Source organism: Phocoena sinus, chromosome 14 (assembly GCF_008692025.1).
Source record: "Phocoena sinus isolate mPhoSin1 chromosome 14, mPhoSin1.pri, whole genome shotgun sequence".
In the NCBI taxonomy this organism is placed as follows: domain Eukaryota; kingdom Metazoa; phylum Chordata; class Mammalia; order Artiodactyla; family Phocoenidae; genus Phocoena; species Phocoena sinus.
The window spans coordinates 50,001,057-50,022,402 of NC_045776.1; the positions used below are offsets into that span (position 1 = coordinate 50,001,057).

General features: G+C 44.4%; 1 protein-coding gene across 1 annotated transcript in view; it reads right to left on the reverse strand.

Annotated features, from left to right (window-relative positions):
* LAMA3 (laminin subunit alpha 3) overlaps window positions 1-21,346 on the reverse strand; it is a 245,134-nt gene that overhangs the window by 215,925 nt on the left and 7,863 nt on the right. Inside the window, 1 exon segment of the mRNA XM_032654433.1 lies at window positions 11,508-11,660. Within this exon segment, the coding sequence (XP_032510324.1) occupies window positions 11,508-11,660 (153 nt within the window).

The following is a 21,346-nucleotide window of genomic DNA, read 5'->3' on the forward strand; positions in this document are numbered from 1 at the left end:
AAATGCAATGGAAGAATGGAAAGTGAAAAGCACAGAAACAGGACTAGGGAAAGGAGAGGCTTCAGGAAGAAAAGAGTAAAGGAAAATGTCTCGTGGCACAGGAAGGCTCCAGGGCCACCAGCGGAAAGAGGGGCAGAGGCTCTGGTGCGGGCCCTGGAGGACGGCAGGCAGAGGAGGGAAGGCGCCGGGGCCAGGGATGCCCCGAGACATTACGTTTAATACAAGCTCTCGTTGGAACCCTTGTGAAGAATTCATGAAATTCAGTTTTTCCTTATATATGCTTGCCATTAATAGTAATAGGAAAACTTCCATGATTTAAAGCTAAAATATGCCTGAAATCACGAAAGTTTCACAAGGGAAGAAACAGTTTTCAAGATTAGCTAAAGAATAAAAGAGGCTCTTTTAAAAAAATTTTCCATTTACTGGGCATTTCTCTGATTCTGTTGGCATTTAAAGATCTCTAGCAGGCCAACCTCATTGAGGGATGAAATGGTCATATCTGGGGGATGGAGGGCATCAGGAAAGCTCCAAGTAAGCTTTTCCATCAATACCTCCAATCCCACCAGGAATAACTGTGCCTTTTGCCCTCTCTGTATTGAATTCTTCTTCTTTCCCCAAAAGGAGAGATTTTCCCAATCGTCTTTACTGTCTTTCTAACTCTAAAAGTAATACATGTTCAGTGAAAAACATACAGATATAATAGCTAACATGGACTGACTTCTCATAGTGCGTAAGGCATAATTTTAAGAGCTCTTCTGTATGACCTTATTAATTCTTCACAACAACCCTATGAGGGTGGTTCTAGATTCATCCCCAAATCTCAGAAGAAGAAACTGACCCCGAGACATTAACTAAGAGGGCCCAGTGTCACACAGCTGGAAAGTTCTGGAGCCAGATTTGTACCTATGTAATAACCCAGAGCCATGCAGCTGAATCACACTGTAAAATAGATTCACAGAAGAAAGTAAAAATCAATAATTGCTCCATCCAGAAAAAGCACTCAGCATTTTAGATTCCCTCTTTCCTGACTTTTTGCTTTGCTTATACACACAAAGGAAATCATACCACGCTATATATACAGCTTACATATAGTTTGCTTTTTTTCCTTCACACTATAGCACGAACATACGTCAGATCAACAAAGACCCCCTCTGTGGCATCCTTCCAATGGTTGCCAATTAATCCATTCAATGAATCAGTCCCCTTTTACTGGACGTGAGATGGCTTCCCACGTTATATAATTATAAACAATGCTCCCAAGAATATCTTTGCTCAAACATTTTAAGCACTTATTTCATTATTTCCTTAGGATAAATTCCTAGAAGTACTAGTTCCATGGCAAACGTAGATAATAATTTTTTAAGATGCAAACATTCTGGGAAGACATAACATCAGTACTGAGCTTCCATAACTTTACTGTGAATATATTTATAGATCCTTCACCCACTTGGAAGAGATAAGGCAGTGTAAGCTTATTGGAAGCCTAGAAAAGGAGAGAAGGAGGGGTGTCAATGACAATTTCTCTAAGTAATGACAGCACTAGTCTATGTCTGCCTAGTGCTTCACAAGGATCAAAGCACATTCACCAACACTGTCCACAAGCGTCTCCAGCCATAGCAGGGAGTCCTCCCCACACACACGGGGGAGGGCCTGCCAGGACACTCCAACCCCAGCCTGCCCGGGTTCTATGCCTCAGTCAGTCTCTTCTCCACCCTGACCACCCCGCTGGGGCCAAAGGCTGGTACAGCAGCCTGGGTCCTTCCCAAGAAACCAAGTGGCTCTCCTTCTGGTCAATTCCCAGTTCCACAGAACTCAATACCGGTGCCTTGGCGTGCCATCTTCCTCCTATCTTCTTAACTGCATGGCCGGTCCTCAAAGAAAGAGGATTAACCTTTTCTAGAAGGTACCAAGGGCTTTGTTTCTGTTTATTTTTCTCTCGGCAGCATAAGCCATGATCCAGGGAGTTTTCAAGAAATGAACCCCGGTGCATGTTTGCCGTCTAGCTCTTTGAGAGACGAATTCAATGTGGGCCGACCCACAGCTGGGGAGCTACCCCCTCTAGTGCCTCTTCCTGGACTGCAGACCTCACCCTCCCATGGGAGGCCAAACCCTGGTTATCACCCTTCCTGACAAGAAAGATCCCTCTGACCACTCCGCAATGGCCTTAATCCTGGCACACAGCTGAACACCAGAGTCACAATGATGTGAGACTCAGGGTGACCTGGTAAGAGTCCCAAGAAAGTCACAGTGACCTTTGTTTAGCACTTTAGCATATTAACATATATTCACAGAGAGTTTGGGAGGAAATTCCAGTAGAAAAATGTTGCTGCTTCCCCGTACAATTCCTATCCCTGCTTCTGATTCTTGGTTTTATGTTGTCTGACTACAGCCTACTGAATGTTTTGGAAGGAAACATATTTAACTCATTTTCTGTTATGTCTGTTATACTTGTGGTGCTGGTTATGTGGGAACTAGCAAATGTAAATAGGGATAGTTAAAAAATAGAGCCCAGCTGTTCATGGTTAGAGCAAGACACAAAATCAAATGGGATACTATAAAAAGAATAGTATTGAAATGTTTCTTTCCATTTAATTCATCATGTATTGAGGATGTAGGACCTTCCAGGACTTGTGTGTGTGTGTGTGTGTGTGTGTGTGTGTGTGTGTGTGTGTGGTACATGGGCCTCTCACTATTGTGGCCTCTGCCATTGCAGAGCACAGGCTCCGGACGCGCAGGCTCAGCGGCCATGGCTCACGGGCCCAGCCGCTCCGCGGCATGTGGGATCTTCCCGGACCGGGGCACGAACCTGTGTCCACTGCATCGGCAGGCGGACTCTCAACCACTACGCCACCAGGGAAGCCCCCTTCCAGGACTTTTAAGGCCCATGGAGAAAAAGAAGACTATGGTACGCTCCTTGACCTTAAAGGAGCTCACGGTGTACCAAGCCTTCGTGACAGAGCATAGCAACTGCCTCAGAGTAAACAGAAACAGAAGGGAGGGAAGCAAGCAGTCAGGGAAGGTTTCCAGCAGGCGATAACCTGAGTTACCTTGGGAAGGAGGTAGCCAGACCAGGTGGTGAGCATGAACAGCACCCAAACAAGGCCACAAAGCAGGAAATGTCACGGAGTGTTCAGGGAATTACCAGTAGGTCCCTACTGATGTGACGTAGGGTCTGCGGGAGAAAGTGGCATCTAGAAAAGAGGCTGGTGAAAAGGCAGGAACTAGACCGTGAGGGGACTTATATGCCACGCCAAGAAACTTGCACTTTATTCTGAAAGTAATGGGGAGCCAACTAGAGGATGTTCATCAGGGAGAATGACACGTTTAAACCTTTGTTTCGCTCTGGAAGCAGTGAGAAAGATTGACAGGTAGATGCCTGGAAAACAGCCAACCTCAGTCATCTCTACTGTTTCTCAGCTCATCTATTTGCACCATGAGTGACTGCAGAACTAGGGGAGGGACCTGAGAGCAGAGGCTGGGAGGGGGGTTAGAAGGCTGGTGGACTAATCACAGGTAAAGCTGTCAAAGGACCAACTAGGGTAGCACGGTATTGATGAGAGAAGGAACGGGACTCCAGGATATTAAGAATCAAGACGTAATAATCAGATGGTAAGGAGTGGCAGGAGGGGGAAATGCAGGAATGTGGAAGAGACTCAGTGAGTCATATGCTGGTACTGGCTCCTGGAAAGAAGCCTTGATGTGTAACATTGGCTGATTCCTGTGGTGTAAATGCTCCCACCACGGCTGATGTCAGTGGATACAGAGCTGGGAAGAGATACACAATCTCAGCTTTCACCACAGGTGGGAGCCACCTGCAGCACACAGAAGAGACTGCCTGGCTGACTAGAGAGCTTGCTTCCCTTCTAGAGCAACAGCTAGACTACGTTTCCTGCCTTCTCTGTAGTTAGTCAGTCTACGTCTTGGAACCATTGTTTGGAGCGGGTGACCAGGCCAGGATCGGTTACGCTTCAACTATTCATGAATGAGAAATAAACTAGCATTGTATTTAGCCACTAGCATCAGATTTATCTGTTTCAATCTTAAGTAACCTTAGGTAATAATCTTAAGTAATACATGGAGTAAATGTTAATTCAACTTTATGGCTTGAGGAAATGGGTAGATGGTGGAAAAATATATTGAGAAAAAAGAATACATCAATTGAGGAAAAAAATACTGAAAACAACCAACATGGCCAGAGAATACACCGTTTTTAGGTCAGAAACTATTTCCCAGGCATCATTTTCTATCGTAGTGTTTAAAGATCTTGGAATCTATTCACAGACATACATTACCAATGTTGTTTGGGATAGTGATTCAGAGAACTAAGCAAAGTTGACATCTCAGGATTCTATTCTGTTGCTGTGGATCCACTTAGCTTCTTTGGGTTTTTTATACATAAAAAGAAAATGCCAGGACTTCCCTCGTGGCGCAGTGGTTGAGAGTCCGCCTGCCGACGCAGGGAACACGGGTTCGTGCCCCGGTCCGGGAGGATCCCACATGGCACGGAGCGGCTGAGCCTGTGAGCCATGGCCGCTGAGCCTGACGCGTCCAGAGCCTGTGCTCCGCAACGGGAGAGGCCACAGTGGTGAGGCCCGCGTACCGCAAAAAAATAAAAAAAAGAAAGAAAAAGAAAACTGCCAGACTGCCAGATTCTTCCTAATGTGAAAGTTCCTTAAAAAGCACTTCAAAGGCAAATTGCCATTTTTAGGTTATTACAGTAGCATAAAGGATAAAATTGCATCCCTAGTAGCTCAGGAGATTTTATCAGTCCCTATTTTTCTACCCACTAACAAATTATTTGCTTTCAAGGGTTGAGTCTCATGATTATATGTTCATTAATAGAATATTTATTAATTATAAATTTGCTCTGAATAAGACATGTATCTTGTGTTATTCCTCTAAAATACTTAAATGATGTTGCAAAGAGACCCAAGTATTATAATTATCTAGTTAATTACAGGGCCAATGCTGGTCCACTCCCACCCAGAGATTTGGTCTCACAGCAATATGCTTCCACTGGTACTACATGCCCGGGAAATTCAGACCGACCCTGAGTCATCCTTGGCTCATTCTACATTCACTTGACAAATATTTATTGAGCATCTACTATGTGCTGAACACTATGCAAGATGTTGGGAGCAGAATATCATGTAGTGAACACAAGGAGACATTGTCCTTCGCTTCCTGAAGCTTACAGGCTAGAGAATTCCTAGAAATTCTAGAAATTCTAGTAGACTGAGTCAAATCCAATAGTCATCCACTTTCTGGATTGAACTGTATCCACCCAGAGACCCAACTGAGTCAGACTCTTAATGACCCAGGCAACCCGAGAACCAATTTAATCCCCCAAACCCACACACTCAGGAAGAATCAGAAAGTGGCCCAGGCCTTCCTCCCATCTGAGTCAGAACTGACAAGGGCTACAAAGAATGTTTTGGATTCATCCACCAAAGTCTCATAAAAGTTGAAGAGGACCAGGGGAAAAAAAAAAAAAAAAAAAAAAAGCTCGTAGAAGGCATCTGAATACTAAATTCACTCTCAGATGTATCTGGACCCTGAGGAGTTCACAGTCTATGCTGAGTTCATGAAAAAATAGGTAGACTAATGGGAAATTTCTCTGTGACCTATTTTTTTTCTTTAAAAGTTATAATGCTGTTTCCTTCGTTACTCTTAATCTGAGAGCTTTAGAAACATTTTTCTGGATTTTCTACTTACTGCATTTTAAATAACTTGTTCATAGTATTTCCTTGTGTGGACGCCTAGTGGGGTTTCTGGACCTCAGTCTTGGCCCCTTTCTTCCCTGTCTTAGTTTGGGTCCTCTCTAAAACCAATTCTGGGGCTTCCCTGGTGGCTCAGTGGTTAAGAATCCGCCTGTCAATGCAGGGGACTCGGGTTTGAGCCCTGGTCTGGGAAGATCCCATGTGCCACGGCGCAACTCAGCCCGTGCGCCACAACTACTGAGCCCGCGTGCCACAACTACTGAAGCCTGTGCACCTAGAGCCCGTGCTCTGCAACAAGAGAAGCCACCACAATGAGAAGCCCGCGCATCGCAACAAAGAGTAGCCCCCCACTCGCCGCAACTAGAGAAAGCCTGCGCGCAGCAACAAAAACCCAACACAGCCAAAAATAAATACATAAATAACTTTAAAAAATAAATAAATAAAACCAATTCTGAGATAAAGACTTGGGTACAGGTAGTTGATCTGGGAGTTGATCTCACGAAGTATAAATTGGGAGAGGGACACAGAGGAGGGAGAAAAGCCAATGACTGAGGTGTTAATAGGCAGATTCCACCAGGGCCAACTGGGGCTCCGTCCTGGTGGAGACTCTGAAGAACTGTGAAGAAAGCTCCTCGGAATTGTCCCAAGAAGAGGCAGGGAAATGAGGGGATTTTCCACCAACTCCTGTCTCTTCTGGGCTGAGGGTTGCCTTGGGGGCATTAAATCCTGCACTTCACGGCTAGCTATTCTAAACACAGGCTAAGAAAACTCCCAGGGCCTGGAAAGAGCCCTCAGGCAGGAAGCAGGGAGTCAGGTGGAGGCCCTGGAGATGGTACATGTGTGAACGGGCACAGGAGCTGTGGTCCGGGCTGCCCACTCAGAGGTCCTGGAGGGCTGAGGGCAGGGTCTGGCCTCACAGCCTTTGCCTCTAACAAGGCCCAAAGGACTGTCTTATCTACGGTAAGATAAGATAAGGGGTCTTATCCAGCCAGGTCCCTTTCCCCAGCAACCCTGCAGAACAGGGCGCAAAGGCATCTTTTCATACCTCCAGCCTCTAAGGCAAACATTCATTCCTTTTGCGGTTGGGGGGAGGGAGGGGTGTTTGTTTGCTTTGTCTTTGTTTATTTCTACTACTAATAGGTTAAAAACAGTACTCTTGAGGGCATGACAAGTTGTGTAAAAGCCTTAAAATTCTTCTTGAGATGGTTTTTCTGTTGTTCCCTGGAACCCATGAGTCAAGCTTGTTCTGCAGGGGATCCTATCTTGCCCCTGTGGTGGTCCCCCTCTTCCTTCCCACCTGAGATCCAGCCCCTCCCAACCTCCCGGCCACCTTGACTTCAAGGGACCATGAGAACCCCTGCCTCACCCACGTTCATGTGTTTTTCCTTATATCTCACCCTGGGGGAGGAAAAGCAGAGTGAATATAGGGAGTCCACAGAGTAAGATTCGTTGTGATTCTGAAGGAAATCCAGGAGCGTAACTCAAGCCCATTGCTACACCTTCTTATCTCACAGGGGAGGATGGCCAGAGGTCACGCCCCACCAGGAAGAAACAAATGTCCCTACATTCCAAAAATTCCCTTTTAAAAACCGGACATCCACATTTTGCTTCAAATGTCAAAATAAACTCATTATACTTGGCCAGACAAGATGAAAGTTTCCAGTAACACATGCTGTTCTTATTCTATAGCCTGAAACTGATTAGTAATATATAATGTAATGAACTTGAACAGCCCCAGAATATGCCACTGCCCCTGGAGAATTGCAGAACCTTCCTACGTTTGCCACCTTGTAAGGAGGAAAACTGCCCTTCCATATCAAGTCCTGAAGGCAATGTTCTCACTTGTCAAACTGTGTTGGCCAAGAAAAATAACAATGAAAACCACCAAGCAGTCCAAAACACAACAGAGAAAAGTAACCACCTCGTGACAACGTAAGCTGTCAAACTGACTGCAGCACATCAAAGTCAAATTCCAGTTCTCAATAGCTAGAAAAAAGTGGTTCTGTAATAACAAGTTCATGGCCTATATTTTATTTCCCAACCATGCATCAAGATTTGTACTTCCTTAAGTCAGAAGGAGAAAGACAAATACCATATGATATCACTTATATGTGAATCTAAAATATGACACAAATTAACCTATCTATGAAACAGGAACAGAATCATGGACATAGAGAACAGACTGGTGGTTGCCAAGTGGGAAAGGGTTGGGGGAGGGATGCAGCGGGAGGTTGGGGTTAGCAGATGTAAGCTTTTATATACAGGATGGATAAACAACAAGGTCCTACTGTATAGCACACAGAACTATATTCAATATCCTATGATAAACCATAGTGGAAAAGAATATTAAAGAAAGAATGTATATATATGTATAACTGAATCACATTGCTGTACAGCAGTAATTAACACAACATTGTAAATCAACTATACTTCAATTAAAAAATAAATTTAAAAAACTAAGAAAAAGAAAGATTTGCACTTCCTAAATCTAAGGTCTGTAGGTCGCTATTCAATTATGAAATCTAATCTCTCGGTGACACTTTCCTGGTTAATTCCAGCAAAAAGGAGAAAATACAGATCCCACTACTGGGGCATAAAATATGATGCTTACAAGATAAAACATGCTTGTTAAAGCACTGTTGCTCCAACACAAGGAAAAAGAAACATCCTCAGTCTGACATAATGTATATTGCGTTCCCTGCTTCTAGACTTTTCTAGAGTATTTTCTACGGGATTATATACAGTATTTTCTAGAGGAGCAGAAGTTAGGAGTCGGTCTGTTTTAATAATGAGTGTTTACTAAAGTTCACTTAATTTTATTAAATAAAAACTTACTTAAAAACCACCAGCCTGAAGAGGTTTAAAAACAAAGTAGTCAACTCATTCAAACCTCACGGCAATCCTATGAGGCGAGCACTAGTATCATCTCACTTTATAAATGTGGAAACTGCAAGAGAGAGCAGTGAAGTCTGTGGCTCAGGGTCACACAGAGAGTAAGCAGTGCATCGGGGCATGGACCGGGGTGGGCTGACCCTAGGACCCACACTCTCAGCCACCTACAGAGGAGCATCCCAGCCAGGATGGAGGTGGGTGGGCACAGTCTTCATGAAGATGTTTACCATGGCTCATGTCTGTCAGCAACCAGCAAATTACTAAACTGCTCCTACGCTGGTGTTTTATTAATTCATCTATCTTAATTAAGGATTTTTAGATACATCAAAAGGGTACTTTTAAAAGGTAGGTTTTTTGTTTCTTTTTTTTTTTTGCGGTACGCGGGCCTCTCACTGTTGTGGCCTCTCCCATCGCGGAGCACAGGCTCCAGACGCGCAGGCTCAGCGGCCGTGGCTCACGGGCCCAGCCGCTCCATGGCATGTGGGATCTTCCTGGACCAGGGCACGAACCCGTGTCCCCTGCATCGGCAGGCGGACTCTCAACCACTGCGCCACCAGGGAAGCCCAAAAGGTAGGTTTTTAAAAAAAAAATAGCCTTAAGGGAAGAAGAGCAAATCCACAAGGCACTGGTATGTTCAGTAAACATCATTTAATGGGTTAAAATTCCCAGCTAACTACAGAAATCCTCAGTTTAAAAAGTGGTATGACAGGTAAATCCTAGTCATTATAGGCAAAATCTCTACTGATTAATGCTAGAAGGATAAGACTAATTCAGTTGAAACTGGGGTTACGGAGTCTTTCACACCATGACGGATCTCCCTGAATTATCTCAGATGCAAACTGATGGTGAAAATATTCTCAGGAGAGGCCTGATTTAACAAAACATATGGGCAGAAGAGGTGCAAAACCCTTCTATCACCAAACTGAAGATAGCACGTTCATTGGAAGGAATCTCAAGGAATCTCAGTATCATTCGATTTCCAGTCTGTGGGATGCATTTCCCTTTTGTATTTCTTATGTATCCCAAACACCAAGAATAGTACCTGGCACATAGCAGGTACTCAAGAAATATTTGTTGAAGGAATAGGATGAAATATATGGGAGGCATTGCCTGGTCTGAAGGAGGGAAAAAGAAGGTGCATTAATTTTCTGTTGCTGTTTAACAAATTACCGCAAACTTAGCGGCATAAAACAACACCATTTATTATCTTGTAGCTCTTTACGTCAGGAGTCTGGGCATGATGCAGCCAGGTTCTCTGCCCAGGGTCAAGGCTGCAATCAAGATAATCACCGAACGCCTGGGAAGACCCACTTCCGAGTTTGCACATGTTGTTAGCAGAATCCATATTCTTATGGTTGCAGGACTGAGGTTCCTGCTTTTTTTGCTGGCTGTTGGCTGGGGCCTCTCTCAGTTTCTAGAACCCACTCTTAGGTCCTTGCCATGTGGCCATCACCACAGGCAGCTTTCCCCTTCAAGGTCAGCAGGAAAATTTCTCATGTTTCAAATCTCTTCCTTGGGGTAGGGCTCAGTCACTTTTTTTGTTTGTTTGTTTGTTTGTTTGTTTTTGTTTTTTTGCGGTACACGGGCCTCTCACCGCTGTGGCCTCTCCCGTTGCGGAGAAACAGGCTCCGGACGCGCAGGCTCAGCGGCTATGGCTCACGGGCACAGCCGCTCCGCGGCATGTGGGATCTTCCCGGACCGGGGCACGAACCCGTGTCCCCTGCATCGGCAGGCGGACTCCCAACCACTGCGCCACCAGGGAAGCCAGGGCTCAGTCACTTTTAAGAGCTCCCTTAATTAGGAGAGGTCCCTCAGGATAGTCTCCCTTTTGAGCAGCTGACTTGGGACCTTAAACGCATCTGCAAAATCCCTTCATCTTTGTCATATGATGCCACTTTATCACGGAAGTGACATCCATCGTATTTCTAGTGCTGTCCACAGTCAAAAGAGAGGGCCATGTACACAAGGAGTGAAGCATTGTGGGGACCATCTTAGCCTACCACAGGAGGACAGGTCTGAGTCAGGTACCCTCGTGGACCAGCTGGCCAAACAAGGACAAAAACTATGGTAGTCAGTGTCCACAGAGTCAGAATTTCCAGGAAAGAGAATGCTATAAAAACATCTCTGCCATACCCATGTTCATAGTAGCATTATTCACAATGGCATAAGGGTGGAAGCAACCCAAGTGTCCATTGATGGATGAATGGATAAACAAAATGTGATACCCATACAATGGAATATTATTCAGCCTTTAAAAGAAAGGAGGGGCTTCCCTGGTGGCACAGTGGTTGAGAGTCCGCCTGCCGATGCAGGGGACGCGGGTTCGTGCCCCGGTCCGGGAAGATCCCACATGCCCCACATGCCACTGAGCGGCTGGGCCCGTGAGCCATGGCTGCTGAGCCAGTGCATCCGGAGCCTGTGCTCCGCAACGGGAGAAGCCACAACAGTGAGAGGCCCGCGTACCGCAAAGAAAAAAAAAAAAGGCTAATATGTTAAACTTTATGTTATATGTACTCTACCACTGCCAAAAATACCTTTGCCAATGATACAACTTACAACTATTTTTTAACTCATTTAATAGATGGGTATGGGTGTCTGCCTCGTGACACGCACTGTGCTGGGTGACAAGGGACACAAATATTAATGTAACAGGTTTCACAGTGATTAGTGAACTGAAACTGAAGTTTGTTTTTAAAATAATCATTATTTTATCAGAAATAACCACAGAAGATATATGTGTATGTATGACTGATTCACTTTGCGGTACAGCAGAAACTAACACAAGATTGTAAATCAACTATACTCCAATAAAAAATTAAGTAAGGAAAGAAATAACCACAGAAACAATGATCCAAACTAATTTTTCCTCATTCCAGATGAAATGCCCCAACTCACCTGCCCCAGATCCAAGGTGACGTTGACTTTGTTGTATTGCGTGCCTGAGGAGAGAGGAGGGCTTTGCCACCAAAGTTCGGATCCATCAATTGCGTTGGTGATGGGGTGTGCTTTCCTGGGGTCCTCAGAATTGCAATAGTCACAGAACTGGCCCTGAAATAATAAAGCTCTTGTTTCATTGTCAAGTAGTTTTTTCTTATCAATTTAGTAGAAGAGGTAATTGAAACAAAGACTGTTTTCTATAGCTTAGAGAATTCAGCTATTGAATTTCATCATAATGTTTTCTGAAGACAGTAGTAAGGCTTTCTCTTTTTCGTTCAGTCTTAAACCATATCACCTGTTTATACCTCTGTTTATCGTGTTTCTAGGATACACATTATATTTATCTTCCATCAGTTAGAGCTATGTTTTTCTTGTCTTGTATGACACTTTAAGAAGAGCCTGTAGTGCCTGAGATGCAATGATGTTCTCCTTCAGCAAATCCTTTTTGCTGTTTACATCCTCCTCTGCAAGCTCTGTGTCAAGCCCTGGGATACAAAGAGGATCCCTGCTCACAGCCCCAGTGGAGGTGATAAGCATACAAGTAACCATACAGGAAGTAGGTTTGGCAAGAGTATAGAGCGCTGGGTCTAAGGCAGGGTGGAAGAGGTGGGATTTCAGCTGCCTGTGAGGATGGAGAGGAGGTTGGTAAGTGTCAGTGAGCAGTCAACAAGGAAGGTGTTCCAGGTGGAGGAATGAGCAGCAAAGGCACAGAGACCAGCTGGTCCATTTGAACAAGAGCATAAGTAATGGAAAACTACACTTGAAAGGTAAGCGGGGGAGCTGTGGCTGGGCTGTGGGTACTGGAGTGAGAAGTCGGCAGTTAATTTAGTAGGTAAGTGGGAATCCTGGAGTGGTATTTATTTGATATTATCATCTCTACTGAATTCTGATTCTACTGATATCATCTCATCTTCTTACTGAATTACTCTTTTTTAGTAGGCAGATTAGGGTTTTTCAAAAAATTGTTTGAGTCCTTTCTACAAAATTTTATTATTATAATAAGTATAATTGATAACTATTTAAGCTAGGACCTATTAACATTTATGAGTATTTTGCCCTTTAATGATTTTTATTTTTCCCATTTTCTCCCTAGAAATCATTTTACCAGTTTAATTATTTGGTGAGGGAATTAAATTATTATTTCTTGAAGTTTAGAAGACTTACATGTGATAGAAGCAAATCTCCTCCAAGGATGTGGATGCTTATAATCTACATTCATCTCCATCTCCAGAGTATAGATATGAGGAATGGAGATGTTCCTTTTTTGTTGTCATAGATGAATTAAGGACTTACCATTAGAAATAAAAGTTTTAAATCTCTCAGTGGAAAATAAAGGTGAATAAGAACTTGGAGCAAGGAATGAGTTCTTAAACAAGATTCAGAAAGCACTGACCACAAAGGAAGAGACAGATTTGACTACATTAAAATTAAGAACATTGGGTCCATCAACAGATGAATGGATAAAGATGTGGTATATATATACCACATACCGCAAAAAAAAAAAAAAAAAACTATATAGAAAGGAAAGCAAAGGAAAAATTAATAAAGGATTCAGGATGATGGTTACCCCAGATTGAGAGAAAAAGAGAGACGGGAGGTGGAGAAATCATATGGTTAGACATAAGTTATTGCTAAGGCCCTATTTTGAGTTTTGGTAGCAAGTTCATGGGTGCTTATTATACTATTAAAATTTTTTTTTTTGGCTGCACTGCACGGATCGAACCCATGCCCCCTGCTGTGGAAGGGTGGAGTCTTAACCGCTGGACCACCAGAGAAGTCCCTTGTTATACTATTTTAAATCCATCCATCCACATACACATTAAGGCTTATCATGCAAGGACCAATGATGAAAGCTTGTCTTAAACTGAGGGTCATGAACAATCCATAATCTAATCTAATTCTGCACCTGAGGTCAAATATTTTTTAAATAACCATAAATAAAAGCAGGACAAAAACTGGTAGAAGTCAGAGAAGAGGGGGACAGACAGAGAACAGAGAGGATTCTTACATCCTTGTGTTCAGTTATTCATCTATCCAGGCAACAAACCTGCCCTGACCCTGTGCTCTGTATCAGAAGCTATTCCAGACAGAGATGAGAATGTTGAAAGATAAACAAGACACGGGACTCACGCTCTGAATTGTGTCAAAGCTACTATTAGCCTAGTCGTGTGGAAAACAGCAAATGTAATAGAAGGGGCTAGAAGGAAAGGGGACAAAATTGTTCAAATAAACAACAAAAGAGAGTAGAGATCCAAGGCTGGAGGTCCCCAGAGGACAAGCTAGTGTTTGCCCAGAAGCCCACGGAGTGACCTACCCTCATTTAGAAAGATGGGGGAAAAAAAAATAGTCTGTCCTAGTTGCTCACATTTTTGATGATTCTCCTTAACCAGAAGCCTCTCATATATAATACTGTGCAACTGAATTCACAGCATAAACACTGTCTTGTTCTAAGAAACTGGAGGCTGATTACAGCACCACTCCCTAACACGACTTCTTTTATTGTCTGAACAGTCATTCATTTATTCAGCTTTTCCAAATCGCCACCAGTGTGTGCAGCACTGTGTTGGACGCTGGGGTAAAAACAAAGGAACAAACGCTAAGAGCTGGACCCGGCCCCGGAAGAAATTCAGTGGGATAGAAGACAAGTAACTCAAACGCAACATGTCACCACCAGGGGCTGGGATCAAGCGAGCGTGTGGGGCGTGGGAGCCCAGGAGAGACATGCCACGCCTCCCCTGACGAATCTTCACCACATTCTCAGATGCGTATCAAATCAGGACCTAAAGACCCGGAAGTGAAGGCTCACGGCGGTGAAGGGGCTCACCTCAAAACCACACAGCTGGGATGTGCAGGAACCAGGACCCGTGTGTGGGTCTGGCCACAGTCCTTAGAGCTCAGAACGCTTTCCATCCTGGCCTGGCTGCTCTGGAAGCTGCATCAAAGAGCCCCGTCTTAGATTTGGATGGAGAGAGGCCGCACTGCAATAGCAATTATGTGATTTTCCAAACACCTGCCCACGACCAGATGTGTGGGAAGAGATCCAGCTGAGGAGAGAACCCCATCTGACAGAAGCTTAGCTGCAGCCGTGCCCTGCGGCAGGCACAGAAAACACGGCAAGATCTAACCACGCTCACCCATCGACAGCCCTGTTTCACGATCACCACGTTTGCGCTACCGCGAACCCTCCTCCTCACCATCACTCACCGAGGCTCCTGAGGTTATGTGCCTTAAAGGCACTGTCTCAAGTGGCCAGACCCAAGCCAGCTGGAGCCCTGATGTGGAGAACATTCTGGAGTGTGCCCATTCCAAACTTGGGATTCCTCCTTTACCAAAACCTTGTTCAGAACGTTCTCCATTCTGAGAGACACAAAGCACATGGGCGTGGTTACCTACAGCTAAGACAAGCATCTTGTAAATGTCCTGAGCACCTAAACGTCTGCACAGAGTGGGGTGAAGGGCGATCACACAGCCCAGGAGAGCACCCAGCTCTGCGGCCCACACACAGCTTTCACCCCACCAGAAGGGGGCGCTTTGCCCTCTAGTGTGCCGGGTTCCTGGAGCAAGGGATTTGAGAGACCAAACAAGGGGCTCCAGGTTGGTTCCAGGTACGCATATTTTAATTTATTTATTTTTTATTTCTTTATTTTTGGCTGTGTTGGGTCTTCGTTGCTGCGTGCGGGCTTTCTCTAGTTGTGGCGAGCGGGGGCTGCTTTTCTTTGTGGTGCGCAGTCTTCTCATTGCAGTGGCTTCTCTTGTTGCAGAGCACGGGCTCTAGGCGTGTGGGCTTCGGTAGTTGCAGCATGTGGGCTCAGTAGCTGTGGCTGGCGGGCTTTAGAGTGCAGGCTCAGTAGCTGTGGCACACGGGCTTAGTCGCTCAACAGCATGTAGGATCTTCCCGGACCAGGGCTCGAACCCGTGTCCCCTGCATTGACTGGCAGATTCTTAACCACTGTGCCACTAGGGAAGCCCAGGTATGTATTTTTTCAGGCAGATAAGCAAACACCTGCAAAATGTATACCTATTACTCAAAAACTGTGTCCACTCAGGCTAAATTACAGAGGGTTTTTCTTTTAATTTGTTTCAAAGAGATGCATTTTGGAGTAGAATGATGGAGGTCTAAATCCTGCCTCTACCAGTCACAGCTTCAAAATGTTAGTCAAATTATTTAGTCTCGGGCTTCCCTGGTGGCTTTAGAGCTTCATCCCGAAGCCTAGATTTACAAAAGCAGCTCTGCCTTGACAGTTTATTCATCCAACCGTCAACTATTGACCTGCTAAGGGCCAGATACTGTCCTCAGGAGAGAGTCTGACCTGGACCTGAGGCATTCCTCAAACCAAATATTTCCCTCTCAATTCCATTTCAGCTATTAATCTCCTTATGAAATAACTACCTGCATCGGCAGGCGGACTCCCAACCACTGCGCCACCAGGGAAGCCCTACTACACTCTTTACCACTTTATTTTCTCATTGTCCTAATGCCCTCAACTCTTTCATTCATCCTTTTAAAATTTTATCAGTCACCTAAATTCTTTTGAGAGCCAGAAAGGGAATACATACATACAAAAATAAAACGAAGTATTTATAAATTCTGGAAAGTGGCCTCACTCAGAGATAACATTCAAACCATATAAAAACTAGGGCAGCGTGGCTTTCTGAGTTCCTAGAAACACCAAACATGTTCCCACCTCAGGGCCCTTGCACCTGCTGGTCCTCTGCTGGGAACACATTTTCCCAGCCTTTCCTTGGGGCTGGCTTCCTCTCAACCCTCAGCTTTCCATACCAATAACACTCCTTAGAAAAGCTTCTCCATCTACTTGACCTATAGAAGCTTCCCTCTTTAATCTCAATCGCAAAATCCCATTTATTCTCTCCAAGACACAATAACAATCTATAATTATCATATTAGTTTGCTCACTGGTTACAGTCTCCTCATAGAAGGTTAGCTGCTTATAAGCAGGGACCTTTTTTCTGCCTTGTTAGGAATTGTACTCCCAGACCATCATATCCCTGTCCTCTGTGCCTGGCACAGAGATGTCAATAAATATTTGTTAAATATAGTAGTGGATGAATATTGCACACAAGTATGTGTACATGCATGCTTCCAGGTGGCAGTTCCTTCCCTAGGTGATAAAAAAGCTACAATAGGGATCGTCCACAAAAGACAGATCTGGGTGAGCTGCCAGGTGTTAGGTGGTCAAGGAGGACAAGGGGCTAATTTGAAAGCAGCAATCAAGACCATTCACTTCCTGTGCCTGACTGTGCAGGCAAAAGGCAAAGGAGAAAGGTGCCAACTCCCCAGGGTTCCATTTCCCCCATGGAAGGGCACCAGGCAAGGGTCAGATGACAGGGGAATGAGCACACTGCCCAGGAACCCCAAACAAAAGGCTCCTGCCTTCTTATGCACCCAGGGAGTTGGGAGGGGGATGCAGAGAGGAGTAGAACAGTACCAAGTCCAAGTGGGGGAAAGGGCCTCACCCGTAGCACCCTGATAGCACCCCAAAAAGGAGTCTCAATGGAGGCCTCTGAACAGAGGCTCCAGGGCGGAGAATTTAGATAAGTATATGAGCATGGCTGGTCCACGGGGGCCTGACTCCTTGACTGCAGCTCCCTCCAGAAAACTGCAAGGCACTGGTGTGGGGAGGGCAGCTGCCCATGCTAGGCCCCTGCTAGGCCCCAATTAAAGCCTTTGGATTGCCTATGATGCAACCTAAAATCACACAGACGATTCTGACCTGGAGACAGCCTTCTCGCCCTCCTCTCTGAAAATCCTTTCAGTGGTGCAGTGCACTGGAGGCAGTCCTTCTCCACAGCTGAACTCAATCCTTCGCTCTGCAAAGCTACACCACCCTTTGTATTTTGTGTTCAGTGAAGATGGAGAACCATTGGTTACAAACATCCCTATCATGACTGTGAAGGCCCTTGGCCTCATCTTCCTTGTGGTTAATCAAGCAGATTTACTCTTTCAGCTATGGTCTTCCTAAGCTCCAGTGACAGTTGCTATCTATTACAGCTAGGGAAAAACCACACTCCAGAACCAAGGCAAGCAACGGATCAAAGAAAAAGGCGGCTGCATGTAACACCAAGTATGTGAGGGGTATGAAGTGTTACTTCAAAACCAGCATGGTGGGGCTTCCCTGGTGGTGCAGTGGTTGAGAGTCCGCCTGCCGATGCAGGGGACACGGGTTCGTGCCCCGGTCCGGGAAGATCCCACATGCCGCGCAGCGGCTAAGCCCGTGAGCCATGGCCTCTGAGCCTGCGCGTCGGAGCCTGTGCTCCGCAACGGGAGAGGCCACAACAGTGAGAGGCCCGTGTACCGCAAAAAAAAAAAAAAAAAAAAAAAAAAAAAACCAGCATGGTGCTCAGAGAAAGGGAATGAAAACTTTATCAGGTCCTGGTATTTCTATTAGAAAAAGTGCCTTCAAGGTATATTTTTATTTAAATAAAAGTCTACTATTTGACCTAAAAGATAGTGAAATAAAACAAGAGGGAAAAAAAAATCAACTAGTTTGTGGCAATCTTACTAAAAGATTTTCCTGAAGAGGTCTCTCAGCAACTTCTGCTACTTTTTCTGGTACATTAAAAACATTCGAAATTCAATGTCACATTAAAGATACATTAAGTGATCAGCTGTCACAATGAAATAGGAACATCACTTAGAAACAGATAAGATGTATATGTATAACTGATTCACTTTGTTATAAAGCAGAAACTAACACACCATTGTAAAGCAATTATACCCCAACAAAGATGTTAAAAAAAAAAGCTTCAGTTCCTTTAAAAAAAAAAAAGACATATAGGAAAGTTTGAAAGTCTAAAATTTTTGTGTTCTCATCAAATCATTAGGCAAACTACCTTGCATAGAATCTTTGCCACCAATGTCTTTTGTACACACAAATCCTCAGCCATATTCAGTCTCTGCAGAGCCAATCTTGGGAAACAAGGAGCTGGGCCTTTCATTTCACAATCCCACCCCATCCTTCCCCTGATGCAGCCCCCAGAGCCCTCACTAGTAAAGGAATCACCCAACCACTGGGCTCTGTGCAGCTCACTGTGTCCAGAGCCCCCAGACTCCCACCACCCCACCCGTGTTATTAGGCAATCCTTATTTTATGCCCCACTGATATATTCTTCATATTTAAGGATTACTCTCAATATGGGTGATCCCTAAATATTTGTTCAACCAAGAGCTCTCCTTATTCTGTTCAGGGACTAATTATGAATATCAGATTGCAAAGTCTCAAAAGCAGAGACCCTAGGACCACCCAAGAGCTTCATGTAGTCCCCCATCTTCCACCCTCCCATACACAGATAACTCACACGCTGGTCCATTAAACACTGCTGACTGACCGAGAGGTTGGTGACCTGGCTTAAAGCTGAAGCTACTGCTAGGGACTGAATATCTGTGTCCCTCCCCCAGACTCATATGTTAAGACCTAACCCACTAGATGATGGTATTAGGATGAGGGTTCCACCTACATGAACGGAATTAGTGCCCTTATAAAAGAGGCCCTGGAGAGATCCCTCACCCTTCCCACCTTGTGAGGACAGTGAAAAAACAGCAATCAACGAACAGGAAGTGGGTCCTCACGAGACACTGAATCTGCCCACACCTTGACCTTGGATTTCCCAGCCTCCAGAACTGTGAGAAATAAATTTCTGTTGTTTATGAGCTATCAGTCTATTTTTTTGTTATGGCAGCCCAAACGGACTAAGCTGAGCTGCCGTAACAAAGTACCACAAACTGGGTGGCTTAGAACAACAGAAAGTTATTGTCTCACAGTTCTGGAAGCTGAAAGTCTGAAATCAAGGCATTGGCAGGGCCCTTTTCCCTCTGAAACCTGTAGAGGAAGGATCCTTCCTTGCCTCTTCCAGCTTCTGGTGGTCCAGTCCTAGTCATTGGTCTCTGCCACTACATTAGGCATTACTTTGAAATTCAACACACCAGGGCCACAACTGTCTTCCAGAGGCAGGTTGTTGAAAGTCAGGTATTCTTTCTGTCAAACAGCACTTCCATCAAGGTGTTGCTCTAGTAGGAAAGTTCTATGATGGTGTTGCCCTTTGCACATTTCTCCAAAAAGCATCTATGAAGTGTCTGTGATAAGCTGCCGCAGGGAAGACAAACAGCAGGAAAATGTGGCCTCACACTCAGGAAGCTCATGAATTAATAAGGATACAGACATGAAAATCAATGGCTCCAAGGCCATGAATGGAGTTAGGGAGGTGGCACAGAGTTTGGCTGGAACTCGGAGGGAAGAGGAGTTGGCTCGGCAGTGGCAGCATAGCACAGCATAGCACAACTCTGCAGCCAGAGTACCTGGCTTTTCCACGTACTAGCTGCGTGACCTTGAACAAATCACTTAACCTCTCTGTGCTTCAGTTTCCTCATTTGTACATTGAGTGTGCTAAGAGTACCTCCTTTATAAATTGTTGTGAGGATGAAGAAGTTTGTGAAAGGGGCTTCAGAACAGTGCCAGGTACCGGTTAAGTGTTAAATTAATACTCCACATTAAATAGGGGAGCTATTGAACCAAAAAAAGAAAAAAACAACAGGGGAGCAAGTCTCCTGGTTACTAGGCTGTTCTCCCTATTCCCCATTCTGCCCGCCCCCCCTTAATTTGGTATCACTCCTGTACACAGTATATAGTGCAACTTGAAAGTAATGGAGAATTACATCATACCCCACAGTTAAGATATGCATAGATAATCTAATTAAAACCTATATTTCTCTCAAGCTAATATTCATTTATTACTTCCACATGTATTTTCTAAACATCTAGGATGGGAAAACCAAGAGAATACAATATGCTTATGATATTGAGAAACGGGCAGGACACATGGGACTCAATGAGTTGGCTCTCCCTAGGGCAGGTTCCACCCTGTTGGCAGGAGGGATCTAATCAAGGATCTGCTAGCTCATGCAAACAGCTCTTTTTTGAGAAGCAGAAAAAGGCTCCCTGCCTCCGAGCAGATACAGCCTTGCCCGGGCTGGATTTTCAGCCCCCTTGGCCAGGAGCCCATGTATACAGCACAACACAGGCAGTTCTATTGACTAAGACCACTGAGGTACCATTTAATAAATCTTTTCCTCACTAGGCAAATGGTTCCACAATGTTGAGCAAAAGTTAACACAGGTTTCGTGAAAGCCTAAATCACAACGGGAAATAAATTTATGATCTGGGAGAATGTATTAGTGCTACCAAAATTCACCTTAAAAAATTAATACCTCCCCAAAAATGTTAGTTTAGCTGATAAAAGTGTGTGTATATATGATGTGGGTGTATATAGGAATTAGTAGATATACATATAACTCCTAGCTCTGTCCCCTGAAAGGGTCTAGAAGCAATGACACACCAGTAACAATGAGCACACCTCATATCCAGACTTGGTTTCTACATACCACACTCAATTTAAAAAAAAAAAAAAAAAACAGAGATTTTTGGAAAAGTAGTTAGTTCCAACGCTGGAGCAAAGAAAATTAAAAGTGACCCTGGAACATCTTGTGTTACCAGAAAGTACATAAATAAATGAAGTCCCTACATAAATAATATCTGAACTAGTTATTAATGCATTACCAAAACAATTCAACATTGCTATTCTATAGAAGGCTATAAATGTCTTTATGCCTGTGGATTATTCAGCATGCCAAATGTGTTCCGTGTATAATGCACTGTAGACGTCATCATTAAAAGTACTTTTTACTCAAAAATTTAAAATGACTATTGTGATAAATCATTTTTGTAGCTTACCACTTCAGAAGTCTTAAAAAGAATTTTTTCTCTCCATGAAAAAACACATTT